Source organism: Podarcis erhardii, assembly GCF_964252035.2.
Source record: "Podarcis erhardii genome assembly, chromosome: 3".
Taxonomy (NCBI): domain Eukaryota; kingdom Metazoa; phylum Chordata; class Lepidosauria; order Squamata; family Lacertidae; genus Podarcis; species Podarcis erhardii.
Window position 1 is genome coordinate 21,705,901 of NC_138507.1, and position 19,000 is coordinate 21,724,900.

A 19,000-nucleotide genomic window follows, 5' to 3' on the forward strand; every position below is an offset into this window, starting at 1 on the left:
AAACCCTCAACAACTCAACTTCAATCCTTAAAAAAGCTCAACAACTTTGGTTGGTCCTCTGGTTGGCCCCCACGGCCCTTCACTTCAAATCTGGCCCCCTACGGCCCTTCAAATCTGGCCCTCACAGCCCTTCACTACAAATCTGGCCCCCACGGCCTTTCACTTCAAATCTGGCCCTCTTTGAAAAACATTTGGACATAACTGGTCTAGTCCAACTCCCTGCAGTGCAGGAATATGCTGCTGTCCCAATTTGGATCGAACCTGCAACCTTGGCGTTATTGGCACCATGTGCTAACCAACTGAGCCAATTAATAGAAATGCTTATACAGTAATATCTAGACCTATAAAGTGCATGTTAGGGTCATGGAGTGGTTAATGTACAAAACAACCAACTGTTATGCTTAATATACACAACAGACTGAACCTAGGCATGTTTATTTACACAGATGGAAGCCACATTGACTTCAATGGGACTTACTCCTAGATAAATGTATATAGGATTGCAGCCTCGTTTTTCAATAGGTTTTATTTCTTTGTGAATATGCTCATAATAGAATCATAGAACTGTAGAGTTGGAGAGGCTCTGAGGGTCATCTAGTCCAATCCCCTGCAATGCAGGAATCTTTTTTAAAAAAATAATATTTATTCAAAGTTTAAGAATTACAAAAAGAAAAGAAGAAAAATACAAAATACAAAAAACAAAGGATATAACAACATGAAAAAAGAAAATACACTCACTTAAAAAAAGAACAAAAAAAACCAGATTAAACCTTTACATAGCTTTCCACCTTAACTTATTTCCTTGACCTCCTCACACCTCCCATTTTTGTATTCTAGTTCAAATCGTTATTTCTGCAGATCCTTCCATCCTTAATTTCATTTAAACAATTTAATTTATTTTTTAAAAAAAAACACTTTTACTTTATACAATCTTAACTCTCATTTAAACCTATATATCAATACTTATTCTTAAGACATTTCTCTAAGATCGAAAACGATTCCCTTCCACGAATTTCCCAACTCTCATAAAAAACTAAAAAAAAAAGACAAAAAAACAAAACAAATTATATTGTACATCCTTTGAGTTTCTCATTTCCATTCCACCCATACCCCCTTCCCGGTTTCAGTCCCCACCATAAGTCCATCAACTCAAAAAGCCATTAGCCCGGAGATCTTACGTCCGAGGCCCTTAAATCTCTCTCATGTCCCCTCTGCCAGTCTTTTTGATAGTCCTTAATATTGAAAGCCAAATCTCGGGGAGGCTCCAACCCAGCAGCTTCCACATTCCTTCCAGCCAAGCCTCCGTACTTAAAAATAAGGCCTATGGGGTATTCCAAATCTTGTTTCATTCTCCCTTCAGTTCCAAATGTCCCCAAAACTTCAACTTCCACCTGAATCAAGTTTATAATCCTAGGGTCATCTGATCTCCCCATAGGGAGATCTCTCCATCTTTCACTTTCCAATTCAGGCCTAGCTTCCATCTTCAGAATCTTCACAAAATTATTTCCTCTCAATGCAGGAATCTTTAGCCCAACGTGGGGCTCGATCCTACAAGCCTGAGGTTAAGAGTCATCAATGAGAGACTCAGCTATGCAGGCAGAGCATAGCCATTGTGACTAGTAGCTGCCGATAGCCCTCTCCTGCATCATTTTTTTTCAGTCTGTTGAATGATTTACAGTGTGAGTAGACATTTCATCTGAGAGTAGACATTCAGAGAAATGCACTGTTAGGAAGATTATGGCTCAACACTTTGCAATAGTTCCGCCTCTCAGCAAGCAACTAAAACTTGTATTTTTCAGCCAGTATTTTCAGATACTGTTTTTTAAACCGGTTTCTGACTGCTGGTGTTTCTATAGCAATTGTTGTTTCCACACCCCCTTAACTCTGTTTTTACTGTTATTGAAAATTTATCATTTTCAATATATTATTTTAATTTTTTCCCCTCTTACCTGTTTGCTGCCTTGAATATATTTTCATATAAAGGCAGGATAGAAATACTGAAAATAAATCAGTAAAAAGAGAATAGCTTCAGTTGCCGTGCCTTATTCTCTCGGGAATATGAAGACACAACTCAGGTTTTACCACAGCAATGCTAAACTTTTCTGTGCGCCTATTAAATTGGAAGATAGCACGGTAGATTTGGGTGTGCAAGGAATACAGAACGCCTTTTCGAAGTTGCTTCCTCCTGCCTAGCAGAATCAGAACGGCAGGAAATTATATGTCGAGTTGCATCCTTTTTAGTTTGTAGAGACACTGTTTAATCAGGGAATATATGGGAAATATGAAACACATACGATTTTCAATAACTGCCCACTCTCAAACCCTTTAGCAGGGGTTGGCTAATAGGTTTATTGGTCGAAGGTATTTTTGAAAAGTGCCTATTTAATGTTTGCAGATAAAATTATAGGTGTAATGCATGCTATTTTCAGAAGCTTGTTGATTAAAGAAAAGTAATTTTCGAGGGATAAGGGGAAAGGAGTGATTATTTTTGTAGGTCGAAGTCCAATTATGTGGAACTGTTAATGTACTTGCAAAAGGTATTTAAATCCTTTGTGAGTATTGCAGTATTTGCAATGCCCTCTTGAGCTCATTCATTACAATCACATTAGATTTGGCATAGGTGATGAGTTTTTCCTGCCAATTTTTCATATATATAACTTTACAAAGTGATTAAATGCATAGAGGATAATAGTACAGTGGTACCTCGGTTACATACGCTTCAGGTTACACACTCCACTAAGCCAGAAATAGTGCTTCAGGTTAAGAACTTTGCTTCAGGATAAGAACAGAAATCGGGCTCTGGCAGCGCAGCGGCAGCAGGAGGCCCCATTAGCTAAAGTGGTGCTTTAGGTTAAGAACAGTTTCAGGTTAAGAATGGACCTCCAGAACAAATTAAGTACTTAACCCGAGGTACCACTGTATATAGACATCTTCCTACCAGAGGATGTATGGGTATCTTTTGAAAATGTTCCTGATCTCCTTCTGTTCTCATAAGACATATGCAAATATAACGCAAGAGAAATCTGCTTTTCCAGTTTCTGACATATATGGGACAAAGACTGTAAACAGTGGTTTGGGGGGGCGTGCATGCTCTTAGGGTTGGGTTAACCATTAGACCCACATAATTTTTATCACCCCACCCCCAATTGCCCAATTCAGTCACAAGGCTGGATGACCTTGGGCCAGTCATTCTCTTGCAGCCTTATCCTTCTTGCAGGGTTGTTGTCATGAGGATGCATTGAAAGGAAATCCATGTATGCTTCCATCTTGAAACCCTTGGAGGAATGACATAGAAGTCTTGACTTTCATGCAACCAAAGCCAGTAAAGTGTTTCAAGAAATCAGTGCAATGAATGATTTATGTCTGAAGATATTTTGTCCTTGATTAGAATACATTTGGTATTTTTGGACAGTTGGTTTGACTTTTTATTTTATTTCAATTTTTGCAATAAGTAGTACCGTATTTTTTGCTCTATAAGACTCACCTTTTCCCTCCTAAAAAGTAGGGAAATGTGTGTGCGTCTTATGGAGCGAATGCAGGCTGCGCAGCTATCCCAGAAGCCAGAAGCCACCTAGCTGTGCATGAGAATGGCCTGCCGCATTCTGCACAAATAGCCTCCCAACAGCAGCAGCAGCACTGCTGCTTACTGGGAGGCGGGCAGACAAGATGGGGGGGGGCAAGGTCAGGGCCGTGCAGCGCACCAGCTCAGCCAATCCAGCATTTCTAATGATATAGTGGTGTAACACACAGTCCAGTGTTGCTGCTGCCTTGCCCCTCACCCTCTCAGTAATAGACTGTTGCTGAGACAGCACCTCACTGGGCAAATTGTACCTGACTCTGCCTCAGGGGCACCAACTTGAATAAAATATGTGGGGGGAGGCAGGTGAGCTCAGGAATGTTTGATTCTTACCAGGAGTGCCAGCTTGCCCTCAGGGTTGTGGGTGCACACCACCGCAATGCGGACATGTGATGTCACACACACACACACCTGCACGTAGTGTGTGTGACATCGCACACACTATGTGCAAGTGCGTGTGATGTCACACGTCTGCGTTGCGGCGGTTGGCGGCTGTGACTCCTCTTCCTCCTCCTCTCCACAGCCAGTGAGGCACCTTTTTCTGCAGGGAGGGGCTCAGACTCAGAGGCAGAGAGTCCCTGTCTCTTGAGTCTGAGCCCATTCCCGTGGAAAAGGGTGCTTCACTGGCTGGCTGCAGAGGGTGGAGCTAAGCTCCCCCCTCGGAGGCAGTACCGCTGCTACCTACTGGCTTTTCTCATTGACTTTGTGAGTGCCCAGTCCCCACAATTATATTATTGTGGGTGCCCAAGCATCCACGGTCCCCCAGAATTGCCTTCTATGATTCTTACTGTGTTTTAATTTGTTGGAAGCTGCCCAAAGTGGCTGGGGTAGCCCAGTCACATGGGTGGCATATAAATAAATTGTTGTTGTTAACCTCTGCCATGCATAATCAATCACATGATGTGGCACCCACCCACCCATTTGAATCAGAATTCCCCTCAACTTGGGGGGGGGGAGCCTCCTCAAATATTTTATTGGGGACCCGAAAGGACCTTGACCTTAGGAGTTGGCTCCTGTGCTATCTAAAGTCACATTGGCATCTAAAGAAGTTCACTAGATCGTTTTGCATGGTTTAGATACCTGTCAGAACACTTTCCATTTATTTAGACTCAAACCTATGTCTCCCGACCCAGAAGCTCACTCCCTAACAAGCTGGTTCACAATTGTACCTTAAGGCACTTAAACACACTTGCCAAGCAGTGAACCCATTCAACACAGGGTTGTTATGCATGGGATTGCATTATTAGTAAATAGGAAGTAATTATTCAAATCTACATTGGGGATGGTGAAAAATGAAACGATTGTATAGTACTTTAAAAAGATGTAAAAAGAGCAAAAAGAAGAAAACAGAAAGGAAAAGACAATGCAATATTTTTCTTATTTAGCTTAGTTCAGCCTTTATTGTATTTTACGCTGAAAACCTTTCATAAAAATTGATTATTAAATGAATAAAAAAGAACTTTTAGCCTTGAGGGTGATCTCTTATGCCGATTTACAGCACAATCCTATACATGTGTACTCAAGAGGTAAATCCGTTGAGTTCAATGGGGCTTCCTCCCAGGAAACTGGATATAGGATTACAGCCTTAATATCACTGTTGTTGTTTTTTCTTTTAATGTTAGCAATAACCTATTTTTAAAAGGGCTGTGTGTGTTTGAAATATTGTATCTATCTATCCTGCCCCTCATTGTTATGAACTGCAAGGCAAGTTACATTCATATAAAACCGTAAATGCATATATTTCATTTTCTATCCTAGGTGTGGCTGAAGTAATAGTCCTCGTCGGAGGACGTCAAATGATCGGGATGAATCAACGCGCCTTAACAGCAGTAACGTGCTTCAACCCTCAGAGCAACAAATGGTACCCCCTGGCCAGCCTGCCCTTCTATGACAGGGAGTTTTTCAGCGTGGTGAGTGCTGGAGACAACGTCTATCTCTCAGGTGAGCAGTGGTGAGAAGGGCATTGTCTATTTGGAAGGCTGTGTGACAGGCCAAACGAGGATGAATTATGTGCCAGCTTGCTGGGAAAAGAGAGACTTCCTTTTATCACATTCCATTTCACATCAGCTCAGATTTCCTCCCCAGTGCATTCGGCACTTGTAACGTGCAAAGGATAGGCTCAACACCCCGTCAAGCATGCGAAAAGTTTCCCCTTGCTATTGCAACCGCATTGTAAAACATTGGCGGGAGCTGGATCTAAATGACAGGTTTCTGCATCTCGAATCTGTTTGACTGAGTTGTTGCATACCTGACCTACACTTACCATATTTGCTTACAAGAAGGCTCGCTCTCGTTCGTCTTTGAAATCTCTTGTTGAAAATGAACTGCAACCCTCTTCTTAGTTCCGGTGAAAATGAACAAACTCTTGTCACTGGCAGAGTTCATTAACACAGTGCTTGACACTTCCCCCTTTTTCCAAGCACCTAGACGACTGATTTGTACAATATGTTCTATAAGTAGCATAATTTTACTTGCATACACTATAGCATTGGATGTGACTCTTCAAGGAAGTTCTCCCTTATTGAACTTTGTGTCAGTATCAGGGGTGTTGCGAAGGGCCCCTCTGTACATCCTTTTTTCTAAGTGGTGTGACGCTTTGCTGTTTCCAACGAGAGAGCGCCTAGCTAGCTGCTTAGTCAATTCATACCAGTTGGATGTGTAATTGAATAGACTGCAGGTTATTTATGAATGCCGCCTGGGCATATTCCCATATGCAAATGTCCTGCCTAGTCTGATATCATGACAGCCTTTAAAAATAAAAATAAAAGCCTTTGGGATACATGAATAAATGACACCAATCTGCATCATCTGAACAGATGCTTGCAATTGAGGGTGATTTATTTTAATTAGTCAAGTGTCATTTGGAAGAAGATATTGCATTGCAACTGGCTTGTACTGTAATAGGCTCCAAGAGCTCTTTTCCCGCCAAGTCACTCGTTCTTTTCCCCTTCTACTTACCGAGGGCAGGTGGCATGGAGTCTGGAGTCACACTCTCTGACGTCTGGTGTTACATGTCACTACTCGATAACTGGAATCTCGTTTCCCGAATGACAGTCCCGAGGTGTCGGCACAACAGCCTGGTGTATGATGGGAAAATATATACCATTGGAGGCCTTGGTGTAGCAGGCAACGTTGATCACGTGGAGAGGTAAGGATGCTCTATTAATGTACCGTCCCCCGCGGCTGATTGGTAATGTTGTTGAAAAAAGTGGCATCATTTCACATTCTTTAGGCAGAATTCAGTATAAATAAATGCTCACTGAACCATAACTTGGCGAAAACCTGAAAATAAGGCGTCCCGGTTGCTAATATAAATGTAAATTTCAAAAATCTACTCTTAAGTCAAGCATTTCATCAGGCAGAGTGAGTTTAGTCATTTTGAAGATTTTGTCATTGTCATTGTTGTTGTTAGTACAGCAGAGTGTTCAGACCACTTTGCACACATTATGTGTGGAAAACTTACAACATCCCTATGAGGTTTGCCTAGGAGCCAACTCTTAGGGGTCAAGGTCCATTCGCCCTCCCATAAAATATTTGAGGGGGGCCGCCCCACCAAGTTGATGGGCAGTGCCATTCAAATGGTGTCCGTGAGCCATGTCATGCGATTGATTATTCAAGTTGGCCCCCCTGGGGTAGGTCAGTAGTGCTAGCTTCCCTGTTCTGCTCTTGGAGAAGTGGTAAGATTGTCCAAGGCCAGGTCAGGCTTGGAGAGTTGCAGAGAACCCTATTGATTGAGCTTTGGAAAACAATGTTTCAGTAAACGACCAGAATGATCTGAAGACTGGCAGGATCCCTTCCAGCGGCTCTGCCCCCCACCTGCCTGAGAGCTGTCTGAAAATTTTAAAGAGCCTGCCCCTTACTCCACATTTTGAGATTAGAACTGGGAACTTTTATACAGAGCCAGTGTGGTGCTGCAGTTAGAATGTCGGTCTTAATACTGAGGAGACCCAGGATGAATTTCTCACTCTGCCATGAAACTCCCTGGGTAACCTTGGGCCAGTCACTTGCACATTCAGTCTCACCTATCTCACAGGGTGGATGTAAAGATGAAAGGGGTGGGGTGTATGCTGCTTGGAGATCTTTGGAGGAATGATATGCCCACTATGCTGTACCAGCTCTCTCTTTGATGAAGATCCCTCAGTCCTGATTATATATACATATATTTCAGCATTGAAGTATGTCTCTGGCTCTATTAATATAAAATTCTAAGCTCAGTGCAAACACGTTCTGCATGCTTATCCATCAGGAAAACAGGCTTTCTCCTTCGGCAGGGATGGGCAGGTTGTTTTGATGGGGATTTCTTCAACTCTCTTGCTTTCTATGGTGTGATTTGTGAAAAATAAGATCAGATAAAGATCTACACCTGGACTGGACTGGGGATTCCTTTGAGCTGTGATTGCTTCAGTTTATTATGCAGAACTGGACAGAAGCCCTTAAAGGGATTCATAGTGTTTCTGTGTTTTCATTACTCTCCCAACAAATATTTTGCTACCTTGATGTCTCAGAAAGAATTCTATAAACAGCTCTTGACCAGTAACACTTCAGGCAGAAGATTCTTTGAAAGGAGAGGAGAAAAGCATACAGAAAATTGAATCGGTCAGGACAAAGGTTTAAAATGTCACTAGTCATGTGGGAAGGGAAAGACCACCTTGATACACAATACAGCTTTATTTTTCCATGACTGCTTTTCTGTAAGCTGTACTCTGAATAATGGTGAAGGTATAATATATAAACTCTAGATAATGATCGTGCAAAGGCTTTGAAACAGAAGTAAATTAAAGCATTCGCCCATAAAGCTGTTAACCTAGACAGAGAGAAATTAAGAGGAGAAGGCTAGGAAAAATTGATGTGTGTTGAGATACAATTTGGAGAGAGAAAGAGAGGTTGATAATGCACAGACCCTTTCCCACTCAGCGGGAGCTGCAGAGTAAAATTTCAAAAAGCCTTTAACAGTAAGACTGTGTAAAGAGAGAAACACAAAGTGACAGAAATGAGGGGAAAGAGACTGAGGCTATTAAAGTAGTAGTAGTAGTAGTAGTAGTAACAAAAATCTTTCTATTTCTTATGTTCAGGTGTGAGTGCTGTTGCTTGATACCCATCCACAAGAGAAAGGTATCAATAGGCTTGGGGAAATCCCAAGGCTTTTTTAAAATAATGATTTTTATTAAATTTTCAATTTTTCAATTCCAAATAAACATTTTACAAACTTTAAAATATCCAATGACTTCCCTTCTCCTCTTTCCATGGTTCATTTTACACATCCCTGCATATTTTACTATAACCATTCAAATCATTTTCCACTTTTACATCCATCAAAAATTATTTACTCTGTTGAATTTATCTTAATGCTGCCAGCGTTTTCAGCTGTATGCAGTTATTTTCCATATATTCAATAAATGTTCTTCTTGCTCTCTTATTCTATATGCTAAATCTGCAAGTTCTGTGTATTCTGTCAAATTAAGTTGCCAATCCACTTTAGCTGGGACCTCTCTCCCTTTCCATTTTTGAGTTACAAAACACAGGCCACAGTTGTTGCATAGATACATAACCTTTTCTGACACCTAGGAATTTCAGTCTGGGTTATACCCAACAAAAAGGACTCTGGTTTCTTTGGGAAAGTAGTTTTAAACATTTTTTTCAATTTGTCATTAATCATTTCCCAATAAATTTTTACCTTTTTATACATGTCCACCACATGTGGAAAAACATTCCCTCTACTTTTTCACATTTCCAACACATATCTGATTCTGTTTTATAAATCTTAGCCAACCTACTTGGAGTTAAATACCATCTATGAATCATTTTCAAATAATTCTCTTTCAATGAATAACATGCTGTAAATTTCAGGTAGCTTTCCCAGAGTTTCGGGTAGCTTTCCCAATAGTATTGCACACATATATTGGGAACACTCGTGTGGATTTGCTGCCCACATGTTCCTTTAAGAACTCCTCCTAAAGAGGAGTGAAATCTTTTGCTGAAAATAAACCTGACGTTGCCCTTGAATGTGCCTAAGTATATAATCCAAGAATGTTAGTACCAAACCACAAAACCTAGGACTTGCCGATCAGAAGGTCGACGGTTCGAATCCCCGTGACGGGGTGAGCTCCCGTTGCTTGGTCCCCGCTCCTGCCAACCTAGCAGTTCAAAAGCACGTCAAAGTGCAAGTAGATAAATAGGTACCACTCTGGCGGGAAGGTAAACGGCGTTTCCGTGTGCTGCTCTGGTTCGCCAGAAGTGGCTTAGTCATGCTGGCCACATGACCCGGAAGCTGTACGCCGGCTCCCTTGGCCAGTAAAGCGAGATGAGCGCTGCAACCCCAGAGTCGGTCACGACTGGACCAAATGGTCAGGGGTCCCTTTCCCTTTCCCTAAAATAAATAAAGTATTTATTAACAATAAAGAAATCCATTACAAAAATAATCCTGAGTCAGGAAACATGAATCCCAACACTTTTAATGTTTGTTGGCTGCTATTTCTCGTAACATTGGGGGGGTGTGCAAGTGTGTGTGAGAGACAAGCGGTTTGGGGAGAGAGAGTCGTAATTTATTTTTGTAATCTACCGCTCTAGCTATTATGTTCACGAATCTGCTATTTAACTAGATGTGCTGCCATTCCATGGAAATATTGATGCCTAACAACCATATCATTTTTTACTGTCTCCCAAGCTCATTTTGCAGGAGTTATTTGGATCACTGCCATGTTAGCTTAAAAAATAGGTGTCTGCACTGGTGACATTGTCTAAAATGAATCTTCATCCATGGTTTATTAACTGTACATCTTTATGGTCAATGGCTTAATTAAATCTGATACCAATGACCTTAGAACTAATTTAGCGCTCTAACGCATATTCTTATCTTCGGTGCTACATGGGGAAATGGATGCAGCGGCGAAATCTTATTCCGGCTGCACATTTCCCATCAACATCTGCAGCAACCTGCAGTGAAGTGTGGTAGCTTTGTCCACATGGTGAAAATTAAACAGAGGCAACTTGTGCATCCCCAGCATGCACATTAAATAGCTAGCAAAGAGAGCTATCATGTTGCATTATGTCTGAAAATCAAATGATCTTCAAGCTAAACAGTTGTCAGTGCATTTAACACTTGCCTGGCTCCAGTTGCCGTTGAATATCGCTGAACTGATTTGCAAGAATAATCTCACTCTGTTCTAATTAGCAGAAATTAATTGGTAGAAGTCACCTTAATAGAAGGTATCCTGGATTTATTTATTTTTTAAAATCCTGGGATATAATGAGATAAGGGTCATACATAGTTAATAGGTTTGGATTATTTTCCCACTCTCCTTACTTCCTTTGACACTGTCTGCACCGAGAATATAGAACTTCTGTCCATCGCCGTAGGTTTAGAGCAAAGACGTATTTGCAAAGCTGTTTTCCTGACTAGCCGTTGGCAAGTGCCAATCACCGTAGCATCTAGGCTGATTCATATGTCTTTCTGTTCTAGGTACGATACTATCACCAATCAATGGGAGACAGTCGCTCCGTTGCCAAAGGCTGTGCATTCTGCAGCTGCCACCGTTTGCGGTGGGAAGATCTATGTGTTTGGCGGAGTAAATGAGGCTGGCCGTGCCGCTGGAGTGCTTCAGTCATACGTCCCTCAGACTAATACATGGAGTTTTATAGAGTCACCCATGATAGGTAAACGGAACAGATTTCAATTTATAACTTGGGGGGTGGGGGGAGAGAGAGCAATGAGTACCGTGATACTGAATTGCTAGCAACAAAAGAAGAACTCTGTTGGGTAAGACCAAAGACCCATCTTGGCCACCATCCTGTTTTTGCAGCAGCCCATCGGACGCCTTTCCACTAGCAGGACCTGAGCACAGCTCTCCCCAAACATGATTTCCTGCAACTTACATTCAGAGACGCGTTGCCTCCAGTATTGGAGGGTATCGTGCAGCCATTATGACCAGTAGCCATTGACCACCTTACATGCCTAAACTGCCTTGCAAGTTGGTGGCCACCATTATGGAATGAATTCCATAGTTTAGCTAAGCACAATTAAAAATCCTTTGATTTGTCTAGAATCTCCCAACATCCAGAATTGTTCATTAGATGATTCTGGGTTCTAGTATTATGAGAGTGAGAGAAAAACTCCCTCCCCTTCTCTTTTCTTCATACCATGCATAATTATAATGTCTCCTCTTTTTCATACCCTTTTCCCTAAACTACAATGCACCAAATGTTGTGACCTTTCTTCAAAGAGGAGTTGCTCTAGGCCCATGATCACTTTGGTTGCCCTTTTCTGCACATTTTCCAACTCCACAATATCCCTATTGAGATGTGCTGACCAGAACCATTCCCAGTGTTCCAAGAGTGTTCGCACCAGGGGACTTTTATAATGGCATTATGACATTGGCAGCTTTATTTTCAATCCCTGTCGACGGATTTTTTCCACAGCAGGTGCACACGGGGTCAACATTTCACAAAGGATGTCTTCGAAGGTTAATGTGATTACAGAAAGCAATGATGGAAACAATTTTATTTTTTGTAAGGTTATCAATCAGGATTATCAGTTGGACTAACAAATTTGTGTATATTCAAGCAATGGAGGTCCATGATATTAGCAGTACATATTAACCCGGACTGCAGTTCAGTTAGTGCAATTGGTAGCTCTGCTAGTTACTCCCTGAAGTTTATTGGTTCCTAGTGGGAGAGGTGAAGAAAGCAAACTCGAGTACTGTGGTACCTCGGGTTACAGACGCTTCAGGTTATATACGCTTCAGGTTACAGACTCCACTAACCCAGAAATATTACCACAGGTTAAGAACTTTGCTTCAGGATGAGAACAGAAATCGTGTGGCGGTGCAGCAGCAGCAGGAGGCCCCATTAGCTAAAGTGGTGCTTCAGGTTAAGAACAGTTTCAGGTCAAGAATGGACCTCCGGAACGAATTACGTACTTAACCTGAGGTACCACCTGAGGTACGAATATAATATGATTATAACACAAGGTGTTTCCTGAGCTTAAGTAGATGTTACTACTCTTTCCATCCACTCAGACCTTTATGCACAGTAATACTGGAAAATCACATGCTTCCCTTGTTTGAACGCAAGAGCTTCTATATTCTGTTGTAAAGTGGTACCTCTGGTTAAGTATTTAATTCGTTCCGGAGGTCCGTTCTTAACCTGAAACTGTTCTTAACCTGAAGCACCACTTTAGCTAATGGGGCCTCCTGCTGCTGTGCCGCCGCCACACAATTTCTGTTCTCATCCTGAAGCAAAGTTCTTAACCTGAGGTACTATCTCTGGGTTAGTGGAGTCTGTAACCTGAAGCGTATGTAACCTGAAGTGTATGTAACTCGAGGTAGCACTGTATATAGAAGCCTTTAAAATGCAAGGGTTCTATAAACAACAGAATTTAGAAGCTTTTGCGTTCAAACAAGGATAGCGTGTGATACTATGCTTCCATGCATAATAATGTTGCTTCCCCCCTCCCCATGAAGGTGGGCTTCCACATTACAATTATGGGAAATACCACATAACTGTTGCTTTCTGCCCCACCCTCCAATGGCTGTATGAATCAGTCCTCAGAAAAGTTCCAAAGAGTTAAATGGAAGTCCTGAAACTTGTGAACTAAAATAAGCCGTGTCCTTATGTTAACTCTTGTCATCCTTTCTTCGGATGCTGTGGAAGAAGCAATTTGGCGCTTGTTTGTAGCATCGATTTGCGGGTGTAACATTGCCCTTTCTTGTTCCCCGGCTGCTCTTGTTGTTCAGCCTAACGTGACATGACCGGCATATGATGCAGTATGAAACACCCAGCAGGAGGACGTTATCCACTGGCAGTCATGTTTATGTATTACAGCAGTGCAAACAAACCCATTTCCTGGCTCTTTCTGTCACATGCATACAGTGCCACTGTTCATATAATCCACTGAGTGACATTATGAGGTTTTCGTGTACTCTGAGCAGACTGGAAAACTGAATGCATTATGCAAAAAAGGGGGGGGATGTTCTTATTCCTTACCAAAATAATAGAAGAACTGCAGAAATCGACATCTCATTCCCTAGACTCGTTATAGTGTCTAGCAGTTGTCAGCCCATACAGGCTTGGGGGGAAGAATACTCTCCAACTTTCCCAAAGTACACTGCAAATTTGCAAATAAATAGCTTTATGCCCTAACAAAAATATGTCAGAACTACAGATAATGAAAGGATATTTATGCTTCCTTGGAATAAAAGTAGCTAATTAGCTAATGTCAGTACAATACTTGGAAGGAGAAAATATTTCAGTGCTGTTGTTTTGCCCAAAGATAAATAAATGTAAGTTGATTTGCATTTAAAAAAACAACAGATGGAATACATAGTTTCAATGATCGTCTTCAGAAATTGATCAGACCCTTGTACGGGCAAGGATGACAAACCTCCCACTAGAAATGTGATCGTTGCAATAAAAAAAGAGATCCTAAAGCTATTAGATTATTAGGGAAGGGGTGCTGAATTAAAACACAGTGCAGTGATACTTTCGTTTTGTTCACAAAGCTTCTGCACCAGTTTTGAATGTTTCTTGGAGTTGGCCAAGAGGTAGAAATCCCATTCCCACTGCTGTGGTTATTTTGACCAAAAGACACCTGGTATTTTTGGCAGACATTTTGCTTTCCATAGGTTTATATCTTAGAGATATTATGGCATTCTATAGGAGTTCTATGAGCTCTGCTTCCTCTTTTTTCCTTAAATGTGCATGTACCCAATTCCTGGGCTAGAATATTAAATTCACCTGAGCTAATGCTCTTTTTTTTTTTTTTTTTGTATGTAGTGAAGTCTGTTGACTTACTGTTTTCACGTAGTATGGAGTCTGCCCGAGATGTTTTCCCCAAAGGGTGACCTAGTAATCTCATTCTTTCAGCATGTCTCCAACTCACAGTTGCTTAGCTTCCTCTTAGAATTTTTCTGAGAATATGGTGAGTTACAGTTTGGAGACAGGCTGAAACACAGCAAGACTGAACTTCATCATGAGAGTCAGTGGGTGGGATTCAGCTAAGCTGCCGAATGTGCAGAATGAGTTCTGCTTGTGCAACAGGACTTTCCTTCTTTTCTCCCCACTGCACACACTCCTTATTCTGCCCTTGAGGGTTCAGGGACCCCAAAGAACAGATTTGAATGAGGATGGAAGTCACATTGCAAAAGCAGACCTCATTCCTAACACAAACCCTACTTAACACTATGTTGAATTCCACTCAATATGCACATTGATAATGCTTTAGACATAAACCAAATGCATGTTTTTTTCAGCCTAGGCTTTGCGGTCATAAATGGTTGCCTGGGAAGTTCAGTGAATTGTTGTTATTGTGCATTATGTATTTTTTGTGTGGTTTTAGACATGAAATTTAAAATGTGCTTAATTATTGTAAGGGACGCGGGTGGCGCTGTGGGTTAAACCACAGAGCCTAGGACTTGCCTATCAGAAGGTTGGTGGTTCGAATCCCGGTGATGGGGTGAGCTCCTGTTGCTCAGTCCCTGCTCCTGCCCACCTCGCAGTTCGAAAACACGTCAAAGTGCAAGTAGATAAATAGGTACCGCTCTGGTGGGAAGGTAAACGGCATTTCCGTGTGCTGCTCTGGTTCGTCAGAAGCGGCTTAGTCATGCTGACCACATGACCTGGAAGCTGTTTGTGGACAAACGCCGGCTCCCTCGGCCAATAAAGCGAGATGAGCGCCGCAACGCCAGAGTCGTCCGCGACTGGACCTAATGGTCAGCGGTCCCTTTACCTTAACCTTTAATTATTGTAAGGTTTGTATTTCTTATATTGTACAACAGTCTGGAAAGAACATTGGAAAGAACAGGCGGATAAACAAAAATAAGAACAACAGCCATAGTAATCATAGTATTTTAGACCACTGAGTTTTTACGGGGAGACCAGTGTCAAAGCTCTCCCTTAATCTCAAAGGCCACTGGATGACCTTGGGCTAGGAACTTTTTCCACTTAACCAAACCTACACAGCGTAGTTTTGAGAATCAAAAGGATAAAAACCACAACTGAGAAAAATATTGATCGATCCTGCATTGCACTTGGAGAAACTAAAATGTTTAAAGATGCTTCATATGCCCTAAAAGGTCGCTCTGTTGGATGAATCAGCAGTGGTTGTATGAAAACACTGACTGAGATCTTGGCCTAACCAGCAATCCAGAGCATGGAAAAGATACATATATCTACACTTTGAGATGTAGACGCCATTCTCTTTAACTGAGAACTATAATGAATTGGCATGCCAGCAAGTGAGATTTTCTTCAGAACCAGCAATAAGTTTGTAATTTATTCTCTTTCTAATCAGTAATCCTAAAACATGTTCCAGCAGTGTGGCAAAAAATTTGAAACACCTATAGAGCTCATATTCCACAAAAGTAGTTATCAGTTTAGAATAAAAAGGTAAAGGTAAAGGGACGCCTGACCATTAGGTCAAGTTGTGACCGACTCTGGGGTTGCAGCACTCATCTCGCTTTATTGGCCGAGGGAGCCGGCATACAGCTTCCGGGTCATGTGGCCAGCATGACTAAGCCGCTTCTGGCGAACCAGAGCAATGCACGAAAACGCCGTTTACCTTCCCGCCGGAGTGGTACCTATTTATCTACTTGCACTTTGACGTGCTTTCGAACTGCTAGGTTGGCAGGAGCAGGGACCGAGCAATGGGAGCTCACCCCGCAGCGGGGATTCGAACCACCGACCTTCTGATCGGCAAGTCCTAGGCTCTGTGGTTTAACCCACAGCGCCACCCACATCCCAGTTTAAAACAGGCTATGATAAACAAAGACATGGAAATGCACTGTCTTTTAGAGAATTAATGGTGTCAGCAGCTACTGATGATGCTATCAGTTTCACTGGGCATTTACTTTAAGCTTTTATAGCAGAAACATAATTTAATTCCCTAGCTTTATATTTATTTACTTTTCTGAATGGTTCTTTCTTTCCTTCTGTTTTTTTTTTTTTTTTAAGTTTTATCTTAAGTAGAAAAGGAATACTAGAACAAAATCTATGACACATATTTAACATGCTTTGCATGTATACAGTAAAATTCAAATAAAACCCACATAATAAAAATCATAAAACACGGAACCTAATAAATCAAGATTTTTAAAAGAGCGCAACCAAAATCCACACAGATGTTAGCCGTTGTCAGGGGTCCTTAAAAAGGGAGGGCCACAGTTGGGGTGGCATATATGATTGATACTAATAGTGTTCTCAGTTCTCTGTTATTTTTATAGCTGAAACAGCACCATCCTCAAATGGGCAGAAATTTTTTTAAGCAGAGGTTGGATGGGCATCTGTCATGGATGCTATAGCCAAGATTCCTGCATTGCAGAGGGTTGGACTAGATGACCCTTGGGGTCCCTTCCAATTCTATGAAGCCCAAGGATTGCAGAAGTACAAAAAAAAAATATTCAAGAAATAACTTTGCCAATCGGTTGTGTGTAGTTTCTCCTGTAGATCTCAATGAGAGGAGACATAATACTTCAGTTTTTACGGTCCCAAACTATATAAGGTTTTCTAAGTACAGCGGTACCTCAGGTTACAGGCGATTCAGGTTACAGACTCCGCTAACCCAGAAATAGTACCTCGGGTTAAGAACTTTGCTTCAGGATGAGAACAGAAATCGTGCGGTGGTGGTGCGGCAGCAGCGGGAGGCTCCATTAGCTAAAGTGGTACCTCAGGTTAAGAACAGTTTCAGGTTAAGAACGGACCTCCAGAATGAATTAAGTTCTTAACCCGAGGTACCACTGTATTTTACCAGCACAGGCATCCAAAGCAGTCAATAAACCACTTCTTATGAATCCTATGCACCCCAAGCTACATTATTTTGTACTGTGTATAGCCCCACATTGAAATAACTGGTGGTTTGGGTTTGCTCCTGCTCTTCAAGAATGAGAGCAATTGGCAGAAGATATGCTTAAGCTGAAGACTGGTGTAATGTAAAAGGTGAGCTCACACTGAGAGGAGCGTATTATTGAAAATAAAAGACTAGTCCTCATTTCCTGACACCTAAAGCTCCACTCCAGGAAATGTGGCCCTTGTCAGAGTTCCCACTAGTATAACACTTAAATAACATGAAATTGTGCAGTAGCATTTCTTGATCCCAGTCTGTTGTGTGGCACTTTCAGTAATTACAGCAAAGGAATGCATTAACGGGTGGCTGGCATTCTAGTCTGTAATTCCAGCTTGCCTCTCAGGGGGGTCTTTAGGTATTAAGGGTTGCCGGATCTTACTCTCAACTTTTAAAAAAGGGCAGAGAAGCTGCTAGCCTAAGACATTTGCATTTAGTTCTGATGGTACACTTGGCATTATTTATTTCTTTGATCCCATGGTGGATATTGATGTGTGTTAGAATATGCGGGGAGCTGTGTAAATAGCAGCTTAGATTCCACTGAGAGCTCCAATACCAGGTTTCCTGCATTTTCCATTACCACTTCATATGAGAGAATTATCTGGCTATTTCTGTGCATGCTCACTATAAATATTCTGTGATGGCAATATAAGCACACTGAACACTCATTGCAACATCTGTCCTGTCCTCTAACTCCTACCCCTAAGCCTTCTTATCAACAGTGCAATAGCCCTTGCACAATACTGTGTGCTCATTTGCAATAAATGTTGGAGCCATCATTTGAGCAAGTGCATTTGGGAAACTTGCATCAACATGCATTATAATTCTGCAATAGACAGTCTTCAAATCAGGATCTTAAAAAGGAATATTGGTTCTTAGTGATGGGACTGTATCTTCGAAAACGATACCCTGATGCAGCTTTTCCATGTAGTTTAATGAAGCATTCTCATGAAAGCAGGATGTGCTGCTAGAATTAGATAAGCCCTAAACGGCCTTGATCCAGTATATCTGAAGGAGCGTCTCCACCCCCATCGTTCTACCCAGACACTGAGGTCCAGCACCGAGGGCCTTCTGGCGGTTCCCTCACTGCGAGAAGCCAAGTTACAGGGAAGCAGGCAGAGGGCCTTCTTGGTAGTGGCGCCCTCCCTGTGGAACGCCCTCCCACCAGATGCCAAAGAGAACAACAACTACCAGACTTTTAGAAGACATCTGAAGGCAGCCCTGCTTAGGGAAGCTTTTAATCTTTGATGTATTACAGTATTTTAATATTTTTGGGGGAAGCCAGCCAGAGTGGCTGGGGAAGCCCAGCCAGATGGGCGGGATATAAATAATAAACCATTATTATTATTATTATTATTATTATTATTATTATTATTATTAGTGGGCCTTGCAACAAAATGTTGCAGCGCAGAATTGCTTCATGTTGAAGATTCCAGCCACTCTGTTCTGTTTCCCTTCCTCCAGTTTCCTGTTCTTCCCACCAACAGTCAGCCAACATTCAGTGCTCAGTGAGCATTTTCAGTCCTCTTTGCGGTGCTTTTGAAGGGACTTTCCTTCCAGGATGTTTCCCCAAAGATTTTGTTGTTGTTCTG

General features: G+C 41.8%; 1 protein-coding gene across 1 annotated transcript in view; it reads left to right on the top strand.

The window, feature by feature from the left end:
• Positions 1-19,000, top strand: part of KLHL29 (kelch like family member 29) — a 445,478-nt gene that overhangs the window by 400,562 nt on the left and 25,916 nt on the right. The window contains exons 10-12 of the mRNA XM_081856969.1: positions 5,336-5,518; positions 6,545-6,725; positions 11,037-11,230. Of these exons, the coding sequence (XP_081713095.1) occupies positions 5,336-5,518; positions 6,545-6,725; positions 11,037-11,230 (558 nt within the window). The remainder of the gene's footprint in view (positions 1-5,335; positions 5,519-6,544; positions 6,726-11,036; positions 11,231-19,000) is intronic.